This window comes from Scyliorhinus canicula, chromosome 25, assembly GCF_902713615.1.
Source record: "Scyliorhinus canicula chromosome 25, sScyCan1.1, whole genome shotgun sequence".
Lineage (NCBI taxonomy): Eukaryota > Metazoa > Chordata > Chondrichthyes > Carcharhiniformes > Scyliorhinidae > Scyliorhinus > Scyliorhinus canicula.
The window spans coordinates 5,052,825-5,067,504 of NC_052170.1; the positions used below are offsets into that span (position 1 = coordinate 5,052,825).

At 50.3% G+C, this 14,680-nt stretch overlaps 1 protein-coding gene across 1 annotated transcript; it reads right to left on the minus strand.

Moving 5' to 3' along the window:
* Positions 1 to 1,340: 1,340 nt before the first annotated feature.
* Positions 1,341 to 14,420, minus strand: pgls (6-phosphogluconolactonase). Its single transcript, XM_038784816.1, is given in 7 exon segments — positions 1,341 to 2,963; positions 2,965 to 3,055; positions 3,582 to 3,615; positions 3,618 to 3,717; positions 6,765 to 6,866; positions 8,425 to 8,532; positions 14,131 to 14,420. Coding segments are annotated over 7 exon segments (810 nt in total). The 5' UTR covers positions 14,416 to 14,420; the 3' UTR covers positions 1,341 to 2,873.
* Positions 14,421 to 14,680: the final 260 nt, after the last annotated feature.

Here is a 14,680-nt window from a genome sequence, read left to right on the forward strand (position 1 = left end):
TCAGCAGCCAGTTCAGTCCACACACGGAATGTAAATACCACTTGGGCTGGGTGACTTTTGTGCGTTGTCGATTCTATGCGAAAGGACGCATGTTTAATTATTGCAGCCTTTAATACCTTGCTGCATCTGTCTCCTTCGCCATATTATTCAGCGTGCAAATAAATGGTGAAGCATCCCTACTCCTATACTCAATCCTCTCGCTGTGAAGGTCAGCAAGCCATTAGCTTTCCTCACCGCCTGCTGTACCTGCATCCCAACCTTCAGCGACTGTCCCACCGTGACACCCAGGTCTCGTTGCACTTCCCCTTTCCCTAAACTGCCACCATTCAGATAATAATCTGCCTTCCTGATTTTGCCACCAAAGTGGGTAACCTCACATTTACCCACATTGGGTTGCATTTGCCAAGTATTCACCCACTCAGCCAGCCTGTCCAAGTCACCCTGCAGCCTCTTTGCATCCTCCTCACAGCGCACACTGCCACCCAGCTTAGTGTCATCTGCAAATTTGGAGATGTTGCATGCAATCCTCCTTTTGTTTTTTAAATTTATTGTACCCAATTCATTTTTTCCAATTAAGGGGCAATTTAGTGTGGCCAATCCCCCGGCTCTGCATGTGTGTGCTGTGGGGGCGAAACGCAGGGAAACGGGGTGAATGTGCAAACTCCACACGAACAGTGACCCAGAGCCGGGATCGAACTTGGGACCTCGGCACCATGACACAGGAGTGCTAACCACTGCGCCACCGTGCTGCCCCTTTGCATGCAATCTCTTCGTCCAAATCATTATGTATATTGTGGACAGCTGGAGTCCCAGCACTGAACACTCCGGTACCCCAGTAGTCACTGCCTGCCACTCTGAAAAGGACCCATTTATTCCCACTCTCTGCTTCCTGTCTGCCAACCAGTTCTCTATCCACGTCAATACATTACCCCCAATACCATGAGGTTTAATTTTGCTCACTAATCTCTTGTGTGGGACCTTGACAAAAGCCTTTTGAAAGTCCAGATACACAACATCCACTGATTCACCCTTGTCCATTATACTGGTTACCATTAGCAGTCCCCTTAACAGTAGAGGCTGAATGAAGAGCTGGTTTTGAGGGGCAAAACTTTTGGAAACAATGATGGGGCAATCCAGAATTGTACACAAAAAAAGATTTATTATTTTGCACAGTGCACTGTTATTGGTTTCCCCCAAATTACCATTTTCCTTTCATCCGATTTAGTCAACGTGCTACTTCGAAGGGAATGTGTGTTTTACATGATAACCAAGTTAGCAAGCTCATAACCAGAAACTGAACCCGCCCCCCCCCCCCCCCCCCCCCCCCCCCCCCCCCCCCCCCCCCCCCCCCCCGCCCTATTCGCCAAATGGTAACGAGAAGCGCTGGGAAAATCCAACAGATCTGGTAGCATCTGCAAAGAGAGAAACAGAGTTAACGTTTGGAGTGCGATACGACTCTTCTTTAGTGCTCAAGGCAGACTAGACGCCGGGCTTCTCGCTCTTCACAGGTGCTGCCAGACTGCTGGAGTTTATCCAGCACTTTATTTTATTTTTTAAACTCAGGTTTCCAGCATCTGCAGTATTTTGCTTTTGCCCTGTCGGTAGATAATAAGAACTACTTCCAGGTAGAAAGAGAAGCAGAGGTTGCTAGCCAACCATTGGAGTGATTTGGAAAAATCTATCACTTCGAATTCAACACACATTTTAAGCTGGGTGCCCGGATTTACCCAGATGTCAGTGATGAGCTGGGTCACTTGGAGCTTGGCAGATATATATCAGGCACCCCCCCACCCCCCGCAAGGTCACCATCAACTAAACATGCAACACAGCGCAGACATGTACAACTAGCAAATATTCTGTGCGCGAAACACTTTGAAAAAAATACAAGATTTCCTGTACGTTTTTGGTCCATTACCGAACAATTTGCCAATCTGTCATATTGGTTCAGTTCAGTGAAACAAGTTGTCAAACACACACCGACCCTCGTCAAAACTGGCAAGGTTTGGACGCCAATCCTGTTTTTGTACTGGCAGGTACTACTAGCACGGCAACGGTAACATCAACCTCGCCGGCTGCGTCCCAAATCGCGGACATTGGGCCCACGCTCTGGTGCCAACGAGGCAAAACCCTCGAGGGATGGTAAAGGAGGTGCTTCAAGCGAAGGGAGTCATGCCTCATGCAAGACTTCACACAACATGCCAAGAAATTTTTATTCTCTTTTAAAAAAAAAGCTGGAATGCGGGCAAAAAGGACACGAGTTAGATTCTAAGTTAGTACCTCACTGAAAGGACAACAGAGATTAGAAAGTTTATCTACACTAACTAGATTTTCAAACCAAGGACCTCATTCATTCTCCAATTTGTGGAGTTAGGATATATTTAACTCAACGTCCCTACAATAGTTATCACCAATATCCAGAGTTCACAGTTAAAGACCTACAGCGATTTCACTAAACTTTGATTCATTTTCTGCCATGCTTGGACAGGATAGAATTAATAACCTGATCACTTCCATTGTGAGAGGCAACAGGGTGTAGTTATTTTTTAAACCAATAATATGGAGCATGCAGCCTGGGATAATAAACCAAAATATCATCGCCTGATCGGCTCAGGAGACTTTTTTGCCTTCCTAAACGTCTCCCGTGTGTTCCCGAGGAAAGTAAGTGAAAATACTCAGCAGGTCTGGCAGCATGTGTGCAGGGGGAAACCAGAGTTAACGTTCCACATCAATGGCCTCTCGTCCAAACTGCTCTGCACCACTTACACCAGCAGTTCCGACAAAAGGTCCTCGAGGTGAAACATTACTTCTCTCTCTCTCTCTCTCTCTAGAGATGCTGCATAACCTGCTGAGTGGTCCCAAGCACTTTTGGGTTTTCATTTCAGACTTCCAGCATCTGTAGGACTTTGCTTCTCGTCTACAGCGACGCCCGGGTCCACCTTGATGGTCAGCTTGCTTGCTGCAGCCCTCGTCAATTAACCAGTGTACCTCGCCCTTCACTGGCTGGACACGAGCAGCGGGCAGTGGGTTTTCACTGTGGCCTTCCAGAATGTCCTGCGTGGAAGACAATAGCGGATTATTGAGAGATCGAGTTCTAGACTACTTTACCTATTAGCGTCGGGGCGTTCTGCGCTGCTCACTGGCCAACAACTAAAGCCCAGGAAATTTTGCTTTAGATTTGAGCTGCAAACGCCATCTCCACTTACTACATCACTGAGAGCGTAGACCATATAGACTCAAAAAGCCAAGTGGGCTGCAAGGCAAAGGGGGCAGAAGTTACGTTAGTTCTATAAATCTTCGGTTAGGTACCCATTTGAATAATGCAGTCGGTTCAGTGTTCCAAGGTTCAGACTGGCCTTGGGAGTGGGTGCAACGCAGAATGATTCCGGGACTCAGGCTTAGGTTAAGAGGAGAGGGTTGCACGGTATTCCCCTCCCACGACTTAACGGAGATGTCTCAGTTAATTAAAAGCGATGAACCAGGCAGACACGGGGAGATAACACGCCAGAAACCGATCGAAACGTATGGTGGGATACAAGGGCCACTCACCTCTTCCTGTTCCTAAAGGCAGCTTCTTACCTTTAAACACGGCAGCCTTACTCTCACCAGTCACCACAATAGAGCACAGCGCGCTGCATTCAGCAAAGGCAGGGTCATGGTTATGCGCTTCGGTGGCGGTTTAGGCGAGTCGCTGATTGGAGCGATGATCTTACTTTGTTCCTGTTTCAGAGAAGAGGGGACGCTGCATTAACGAAAGCATTGTAACTCTTGGTTTAGAATCAGCAGATCTGTATCGCTAACAATTGGAAAGATTTCAAAAGCTTAACTTGTTAATCCCTAACCCCCCCATGAACCTAACTCTTTATTTGCCCATTGAAAGGAGGAATTTTCATTTCTATAGCACCTAGTCCCTCTTATTCCTCCTCCAATCTTTGGGAAGAGGTTGCTCTCTGCCTTGTTGAGCTGTGACTCAGAAGCGGAAGGTTGTAGGTTCAAGTCCCACTCTGACGAGTTTCAATTCAGGCTGACCCTTTTTCTTGCTCCCAAGGGTGATAGTTTCACACTGCCACTCCTACACCCTCCTGTAGGCTGCTCCTGCTCAGACGGCGCAGCAACAACGGTTCCGACACAAACCCCCGGGTGAGCCAAAGGTCTGTCGTCTCCACTAGCTGCGACTCAGTGGCCTAGCCTCAGAGTCAGAAGCCCCGGGGCTGGTGAGCACAATCCAGGCTGACATTTTGGCAGTGTAGGAGTGTAGGAGTGCTGCAGTGTCTTTCAGATTCGAGATCACGTGGACAGGAGAAATGATACAATACTGATTAGGAGGCCAGCAGGGGAGTTTCCCCAAGTGTCCTGGGTAACTTTTGTGCCTCAATCCACATCGTAAAAACAGATGATCTGGTCACAAATCGCTGTATGTGGGAGTTTGCTGGGTGTAAACTTACCGCCATGTGTCCGAGATTCAAAGTGGCAGTCACTGCCGTAATTGACTGCAAAAATGTTTTGAGGTGGTGAAAGGTGCCGTGCTATCGAAACGAAAGGCTGTCTTTATTCGCACTGCATCATAGTTGAGAGACTGGCAAATTGTGGATTTGCTGCACGTGGAACAGGAGGGGCAGTTGTGAAGCTAATCACTCGTGTTCCAGGCTACAAACACCAGAGGGGATTCAAAGTGTGTCTGACAAAGACCCTTGCCTTTTATGAAGGCTCCTAAAGGCAGGAAGCAGCGAACTGCTCCCAAGTCAAGAAGCGGGAGGGGAAGTAAAACATCAGGTTGCCCGACCGTGATGTGCTCACCCCCACTAAAACGTGTTTGTGGGCTCGCACTAGCTGAGAAACTAGCCTGGTCAATAAATCCCGCTGTCCAGGCTGACCTGGAAAGATTGGCTACTCGGGTGAAAGGTCACTTCCCCCACCGAGAGGGGAGGAACCGAGAACAAAACTAAGTATTTAATCCAACAAGTTCATGTTGACATTGCACTCTGCACCCTTTCTGTAACCTTCAATTCCTTTCTCCCCCAATACTCGCTTCCCCGAGCGAGTTCCACAGTCTCAGGTAAAGACCTTTCTCCCGAATCCCGTCTTTGGTTTATTGGTGACTGACAGTACTTTATGGCCCCAGTTCTGGTCTCGCCCAGAAGAGGAAACATCTTCGCTCTACCTTATTGAACCCTTTCATTATCTTAAAGAGCTATAGGTGCAATGAGGGATGGGCAATAAATGCCAGTGACGCCCAAAATCTGTGAAAGAATAAATAAAAGCCGACCTGTCTCTCTTCTGGAAAAAGGACCATCGGAAACAGGAATAGGAGGAAGCCATTCAGCCCTTTGGATCCCGCTCTGCCCATCGGAAACAGGAATAGGAGGAAGCCATTCAGCCCTTTGGATCCCGCTCTGCCCATAGAAAACAGGAATAGGAGGAAGCCATTCAGCCCTTTGGATCCCACTCTGCCCATCGGAAACAGGAATAGGAGGAAGCCATTCAGCCCTTTTGGATCCCGCTCTGCCATTTGATAAGATTGTGACTGATCTAACACTCACCAAGTCTAGTTTCCTGCCTTCTCTCCGTAACCCACCATTCCCCCACTGATTAAAAACCTGTCGATGCCGGCCCTGAAAATATTCCAGGCCTCAGCCTCCAGCCCTTCCTGGGTAAAGAATGCCAAAGGTTCACCCATCACAGTGAGAAAAAATTCCATCAAATCCGACTTAAACGAGCATCTCCTTAATCTGCGACTATGTCCTCTGGGCCCACAGTCTCTCCCATGAGTGGAAATATCCTCCCAACATTTACCCTGCCTAAATCCCTAAAAATCTTATGTTTCAATCAGATCACCTCTCGCTCTTCTGAACTCCAAGGAGCACAGACCCCAACCTATTTAATCTTTCCTCATGTGGCAGTCCCTCCATACCTGGGATCATCCGAGTAAACCTCTGCACTGCCTCCAGTGATAATATATCTGTCCTTCAATAAGGGGCACAAAGCTGTACGCTTTTCTAAATGTGGTCTCACTGGTACCTTGTACTGTTGCAAAAACACCTCTTTACTTTTATACTGCAGTCCCGCTGAAATAAAAGCCAACATTCCATATACCTCCCGATTACCTTCTGTACCCGTGTGCTGGCTTTCATCAACAAGGACTGCCCCCACCCCCCTCCCTCCCCAACCACCTCCTTTTCTCCTTCCACTCCCCCCTCCCCCTTCCACAACCCCTCATCCTCCCTCCTCCTCTCCCCCCCTCCTCCTCCCCCTCACTCCTCCTCCTCCCCCCTCACTCCTCCTCCTCCCCCCTCACTCCTCCCCCCTCACTCCTCCTCCTCCCCCCTCCCTCCTCCCCCCTCACTCCTCCTCCTCCCCCTCACTCCTCCTCCTCCCCCCTCACTCCTCCTCCTCCCCCCTCACTCCTCCTCCTCCCCCCTCACTACCTCCTCCTCCCCCCTCACCTCCTCCTCCTCCCCCTCACTACCTCCTCCTCCCCCCTCACTCCTCCTCCTCCCCCCTCACTCCTCCTCCTCCCCCCCTCACTCCTCCTCCTCCCCCCTCACTACCTCCTCCTCCCCCCTCACTACCTCCTCCTCCCCCCTCACTCCTCCTCCCCCTCCCCCCTCCTCCCCCCTCACTCCTCCTCCTCCTCCCCCCTCACTCCTCCTCCTCCCCCCTCACTCCTCCTCCTCCCCCCTCACTCCTCCTCCTCCCCCCATAGACTATGATTGCCTTTCACCCATTTCCATGTACTCTCCCTTCCGGCCCAGTGGTGTCCGAGTTACCTGAAGAAGGGGATGGTCTGGGAAGAGGGAGCAAGTGTGTCCATCGGGGCCGATCCCTAGGATTAGCAAGTCAAACACCGGTATGTTGTCACCTGGAAACAGCTGGAGCAGAAGACACGAAAGAACACGGGTTAAATCAGAACACTAGATCCAACAGCACTGAGCACAGGAACCACTGCAGCTTCGTAATGAATTAACAAACTGTTGCGGCACGATTAAAATGTAAGCGAACTGCAGCAGAGTGGCATTCTGAAGCACCTCATCGCACATTCCCTCCCCCTCCGGTAGCTGGATCGAAGGAAGCGAATATAAAATTCCAACAGGTCTTTAAATGCCGGGCTCTGCAAGGGAAAGTGAGCCAGGTCCAATTCTGCGATGCTTTAAATCATTTTAAATTCATGTTACAACATGATGTGGCGATGCCGGAGTGATTACCCTCTCTCCAGTCGCTCCGTCAGGACCTGTAAAGACTTCATTACCTGCAAAGACTCGCTTTCAAAGTATCGTCTTGCATCATTGACTTTGTCTGTGGTTGTGGAACCCACCTCTTCGCTCACCTGATGAAGGAGCTGCACTCCGATAGCTAGTGACTTCAAACAAACCTGTTGGACTTTAACCCTGGTGCTCTAAGACCTCTTACTATGTTACAACATGGCAGCACCAGTTTGCTGGATTGTGCCATTGGGTTATTGAGAGATGGTGCCTCACTGGGATTTTTCATTCCAATGTGAATGGAGTTTTAGCTTTGCCAAGTCGGGCGCGATGGTGTCTTCACCATCCAACAACAGAGCCAACTAACCTTGTTCCAACATGGCAGCGTGAAATGATTCGCTGTCCTTGAAACGATTAAATTAAAACATCTATATTCCTCGTGGATGGTTGTAATCAAACAATCATTAATAGCTCATTGTCCAATGTTTCACAGATTCTAGAATCACACAACAATGAATCATTTAGCCCCTGTGCCAGCTCTTTGAAAGAACTATCTGCGTGGGATGTGGGCGTCGCTGGCTCGACCAGCATTTATTGCCCACCTTTATTGCCCAGCTGGTGGTGAGCTGCCTTCTTGAACCCGCTGCAGTCAGTGTGGTGTAGGTACACCCACTGTGCTGTTAGGGAGGAAGTTCCAGGATTTTGACCCAGCGACAGTGAAGGGACGGCCGATGTTTTTCCAAGTCAGGGTGGTGAGTGACTCGGAGGAGAACTATGTCTTGTCTCACTCGGCTGCTCCATCGACCTGCGGACTTTTCCTTTCTTGAGTCACTCCTGAATGGGGACTTCCCTTCCCCACCAGCCCCCCTCTCTAGCCTTCCCAGAACAATGCCGACACAAGTGTCACTACCACTAATATTGCTTCCTTTCCAGAGTTAACAGCACGTTTAAAACCCCTTAACCGGTGGGGGACTAACAAACAATCCTGGAGATTAGTTTGCTGTAGTATGCCTTTATGAGGCAGCCTTTTAATTTATCCCTTAATTTGTTGGGTTTGTGTTTTTAGTTGATCCAAAAGAAGTGCAAATGTTCTGGGAATGGCGTCTCCCTTCCCAGCTCCCAACGGGAAGAGCTGGGCGGCCTTGGTTTCCTGTGAGTTTCTGACCAGTCCTTTTATACCTCAGCACTGGAACACACTACAGGTTTAGAGTGCTGCTCTGTCCAGTACCTCTCTCAATTTCTCTGCGTATTTGTCCGCTGCTTCCTCCACAGAGAGCGATGGGTTAATTGCGACCACGTGGTTATTAGGAATGGAGATCTTGGAGAGGAGATTTTTCTGAAATAGATAATGCAAACAGTCAAATGGGATGGATACCAGTACAGCGATTAGCAGCAACGTCAAACACACACAGCTAAAATACAGCAAGGGCAAGTGTTGTTCTTTTCATCTAATAACCAACTGGAGCTCCCATTCATCAAATCTGGTAGCTCTATTTATATAATCCTTAGGTCAGATATTCTGTCACTACCTCTTCTGGTGACTCACACCCTATGGTCATAACAATTTATTGACAAAAATAAAAAGACCCACAACAATCTGCGTTTATGAAATAAAAGTCGGCATAGTCCCAGAGGCTTTTGAGAGAGAGCTGACGGGCGGTGGTTTAACCTGGAGATCACCACACCTCAGGCGAGGGGCAAGGTTGAGAAGGGGGTGCCGCATGAATAACCTCAGCCGGTACGGGGATTGAACCCGCGCTGCTGACCTTGCTCTGCATCACGAACCTGCCGTCCAGCCAACTGAGTTGATCTCACTTCTATGTTTATAGAGACCCTCTCATAAAACATCTTAGCATGCTTCACGATAACATTAAAGTAAACTTGGACACTGATCTACATAAGGGTTATTCAAGACAGGTGATCGAAAGTTTGGATAGCTTGCAAAGGGAGGTGGTTTTTAATGAAACCTGGAGAGATTCCGGGAGAGAATGCCAGAGCTTGGGGCCCAGACAGCTGAAGGTTCGGTTGGCAATAATGGGGAAGCGATTAAAATCAGGGATGCCAAATACAAGGAACACCAAGAGCTTCAGAGGTGGGGAGAGGCAAGGCCACAAAAAGAACGCTGGAAATACAAGTCAGGCCTTCAGGACCTAGAACACGAACCTATTTCCCTTTATAGAGTTAACTGCTGTGAAACGGCTTTATTGCCTGTTGCTACTCGCACGACAGCAGAATGATTGCGAATTGTGTCAAATCTGATTTGCAGCAATTAAGGGCCAGCCGGGTTGGTATCTTTTCTGCACGCGTGGGCAGGAAGAGGGCGAGGCAATTCATTGGCAGATTAAGCCGACAGCCTTCTCAAGACGGTACACCTGGCATTAGGGGTTTGGGAACAAAGCGTCGATTCTTTTTCGGTCAAGGAGGTAACCTGATAATCTGATCAAGCCAGGTGTTCCAGGGCAGTCACTAACCGACCAGCTCATTATCACAACCTTGCGTTGGGTGAACAGGCCGATCACAGGATCCTGCTGTCCTCCCCACTTGGCTCTGCAAAGGGGTAGGATGTCCTGAGGCAGCAGACGAGGGACAGAAGCTTAAAAATGCTTGTAAGCTGTTTAACTTGTTAGATTCAACAATAGCCCTGTGCACAAGTCGGGATGGGGGGTAAAGGATTTCTTTACGCATTCCCAGCTGGACTCCACGTCCTCAGGGATTACTAAGTGAAGCTGACTTTTGGAACTCAAGTAAGATGCGTCCAAAGCAGAGGCTTACTTGACTAAATCAAACTGGCCTGATCGTCGCAAGGTCCAGCTAACTGGGATCGAGTGCAAGTTGCGCTGTTAACCACGATTGGTGACGTAACTGGCTTTGACCATTCTCCCAGCACCATTCTGCACACTCAAAATGTCAACTCTATTTCCTCCCACCACTGATGCGGCCAGACCTGCTGCAGTTTTGCAGAATTTCCTGTTTTTACTCCGGAATTTTGCTTTCACATTACCATTCAATCGTGAACGCCGAGTGCACCCCATCAGAACTCTAGGGCGAATGTAAATCATCCCAGGCCAGCATTTCGAAGGAGTGGTGTTCGCCCCAGGGTTCCAGCCAATATTTCACCTTCCATCAACACCACAAAAACAGATCATCTCAACACACTGCTGTAATGTGTTAGCCTTGCTGTGCACAATTTGGCAGCTGTCTTTCCTACGTTAGGTCAGGGACGAGGACTCAAAGAATGTACTTAATTCACCATAAAGAGTTTGGGATGCTGCGAGATCACGCACGGTGCTGTATAAACGACAGTCTTCCTTTTAAATCAGTCATGTGGCAAAATGCCGCAGTTAGAAACATTTCATTTACAAATCTGATAAGGTTTTGTTAAAGGTGAAGGCCTAATTACAGCAGAAAAAATGAAGCCAGACTAGGGATCGAAAAATCTGGAAATTGGTCAGGAAAAGACTGGGATGAAAAAGGTTTCCCAATACGATGAAGATCCCCCTCCCAACAAAATATATATTTGCGAAGGTGAGAACGCATGATCAGGATAGTTTTCAAAGGGGAGGAGGATGAGAAAGAACGTGGGCCACTTGGCACAGCAGATTTGATCAGAGGATGGAATCTAGAGTCCACAGAACACGCCTGTTTCAAAATGACTCGAAGGTGCGCAGCCGCATGTCTGTGAGGCCGGGCGTGGTGTCAGGAAGGGAGTCACAGCCACGTGCGCCGAGGAAGAGCTGGAGTCAACTTGAGCCGGACAAAGGGCAGCACGGTGGCGCAGTGGGTTAGCCCTACTGCCTCACGGCGCCGATGTCCCAGGTTCAATCCCAGCTCTGGGTCACTGTCCGTGTGGAGTTTGCACATTCTTCCCGTGTTTGCATGGGTTTCACCCCCACAACCCAAAGATGTTCAGGCTAGGTGGATTGGCCACGTTAAATTACCCCTTAATTGGAAAAGATGAATTGGGTACTCTAAATTTATTTTTTAAAAACTTGAACCGGACACCTTCACTCTCTGGAGGTTGCCTCACACCATTCCTAAAGACGGGTTCGGCCATTGCACTGGTGAGGGCCGTTTCTCTTGTGGTATCTTTACCCAAAGTCTCGCAGTGCAGTGGGCACGATCCCTGACTTCGGGATAGGGGCTCTGGGTTTGAATCCCAGTCCAGGTCTACATGGCCAAGGAAGGTGCGTTCATAACGTGGATAACCAGGATTGAGTGTCGACAATCCTAATCCAGGAGAGAAACCAACTATGGAAAACAGACAGAAAACATGGGCTTTGTCTGCCTCCCGTGGCACTAGACACTGGGAGACTAAGTATAATCTAAACCTGCATACACCTTGGGATTGATTTCCACAAACACACCGTCATCAACTGTCCCACCTTTCTCCAATCATCAATTCGTCGGGTTTTCCACCGTTAAAAACAGTCCTTGAAGGATTGCCCTTCGGCCCATTGTTAAAGCAGATCATTCCGATCCCTAAACCTGGGCTTTCACACATCTTTAATACTGTGAAGAGAGAAATAGAGTGAGCGTTTCGTCTGTACGGCTTCTTGACAGATGAAGACGGGAGAAACTTGATGGATTTTATGTTGTCAACGAGGGAGTGGAGCAGAGGGGGAGGCCAGCAATGGTGGGAGCTAGGAGCGATTGCAACAAAGAGGCGCAGGGCACAGAACAAAGGACGTGTTAATGGCATCTTTAAGGTCTATAGAAAGAGCCAAGAGGCATAAAATGCAGATAGCGTAACTGACAAAAGTCATGCTCCAAAGCTCAAGAACAAGTGACGGGGGGGGGGGGTTTGAGTTTGGACAAAGTTGTTTTTTGACCTACTGAGGTTTTCTGTTTTATTTCAGATTGGCAGCATCTGTAGTATTTTGCTTGTATTTTTGTTGAGGATATGTCGAAGTTGGCTTTGAATCACGGGATTGGGGTTCACGCCCCACTGTTTGAGGGAAGAGGAGGGAAGGTACCTTTGGCATCCAGGCCAATATTTACCCCTCGATCGAAGCCACAAATGAACAGATTATCTGCCAATTGTTCTTTGCCACATTCCAACAGCGGTGAAACATCAAAAGTCATAGCCAGAATTCACCAGCTCAATAAGAGGCTGTCCAGCCCATCGTAAGACATTTGGAGCGTCCAGCGGTCGTGAAAAGCACTACATCAATGTAGATCCATTATGTCTTTTTTCATGAATACTAATCCCTATTTTAACTGGAACCACAATTTTTCCCCCCAGATTTCAGACAACATCAGAAATTGATGGCCCATTAACAAACCGCTTTTCGGGCAGCACGGTGGCCTAGTGGTTAGCACAACCGCCTCACGGCGCTGAGGTCCCAGGTTCAATCCCGGCTCTGGGTCACTGTCCGTGTGGAGTTTGCACATTCTCCCCGTGTCTGCGTGGGTTTCGCCCCCACAACCCAAAAATGTGCAGAGTAGGTGGATTGGCCACGCTAAATTGCCCCTTAATAGAAAAAATAATTGGATAATCTAAAAATTAAAAAAAAAACAAACCGCTTTTCCTGCTTCATTAATTCCCAATCCCAGATCAACAATCATAGAATCCCAATAGTGCAGGCAGAGGCCATTCGTACCTTTAAGTCTGCACCGACCCTCCAAAAGAGCACCCTACAGAGGTCCAATCCCCAGCCCTACACCCGTTACCCCACCGAACTGTTGGACACCAAGGGCCAATTTAGCATGAAATACGAGAAGGTGCAAACTCCACACAGTCACCCAGGATCGGAATCAACCCCAGGTCCCTGGCACTGTGAGGCAGCAGTGCTAACCACTGTGCCTCCCATTATCAACACTCATCCCCCCCCCCGACACCATACCCACCGCTCCCTCCCTCGCTACACCATACCCTCCCAGACACTATCTTCGACACCCCCCGCCTGGCACCGTTCCCGAAACTCGCAGCCCGGCACTATTCCCGACGCCCTCAGCCTGGCACTATTCCCGCACCAACACCCCCACCCTGACACTATTCCCTCACTAACACCCCCACCCTGACACTATTCCCTCACTAACACCCCCACCCTGACACTATTCCCTCACTAACACCCCCACCCTGACACTATTCCCTCACTGACACCCCCACCCTGACACTATTCCCTCACTGACACCTCCACCCTGACACTATTCCCTCACTGACACCCCCACCCTGACCCTATTCCTCACACCCCCACCCTGACACTATTCCCTCACTCACACCCTGACACTATTCCTCACTAACACCCCCACCCTGACACTATTCCCTCACTGACACCCCCACCCTGACACTATTCCTCACTGACACATCCACCCTGACACTATTCCCTCACTGACACCCCCACCCTGACACTATTCCTCACTCACACCCCCATCCTGACACTATCCCCCCACTGACACCCCCACCCTGACACTATTCCTCACTGACACCCCCACCCTGACACTATTCCTCACTAACACCCCCACCCTGACACTATTCCCTTACTGGCACCCCCGCCCTGACACTATTCCTCACTGACACCCCCACCCTGACACTATCCCCTCACTGACACACCCACTGACACTATTCCCACACTGACACCCCCACCCTGACACACTTCCTCACACCCCCACTCTGACACTATTCCCTCACTGACACACCCACCCTGACACTATTGCCTCACTGACACCCCCACCCTGACACTATTGCCTCACTGACACACCCACTGACACTATTGCCTCACTGACACCCCCACCCTGACACTATTGCCTCACTGACACCCCCACCCTGACACTATTGCCTCACTGACACCCCCACCCTGACACTATTGCCTCACTGACACACCCACTGACACTATTGCCTCACTGACACCCCCACCCTGACACTATTGCCTCACTGACACACCCACTGACACTATTGCCTCACTGACACCCCCACCCTGACACTCCCCCTTACCCGGTACAGGCCGCAGGTGCTGTCCGGACTCTCGAACGGGACCAGCCTCTCGTCGCAGAAGCCGAGGATCCAGCGGCTCCAGGCGGCGCCGGGCGGTTCGGGCTGGTGGGCGGCAGCGGCGGGCAGCTCGGCGGAGAGCAGCGGCACCAGGCCGCCGCCCGACACAGCCAGCGAGAAGCGGCCGCGCTCGCCCACCGCCTCCCCGGCCTGGGCCAGCACGAAGCGGCCTAGGGCCGGGCCCAGCTCCTGGGCCGAGGCGAAGACGCGAACCCGCGGTGACGACATGCCGACTGCCCGCCTCCCCCACCCGATTGGCCAGGCCACCTGCCCGCCACCCCGCCCCCTCTTCCCCATTGGTCAGCCCGCATGGCCACCCCCGCCCCCTCTCCCCCATTGGCTAGGCTGCATGCCCACCACCCCGCCCCCTCTGCCCCATTGGCCAGCCGGCCACCTCTTCCCCATTGGTCAGGCCACCTGCCCGCCACCTCTTCCCCATTGGTCAGGCCACCTGCCCATCACCTCGCCCCCTCTTCTCCATTGGTCAGACCAC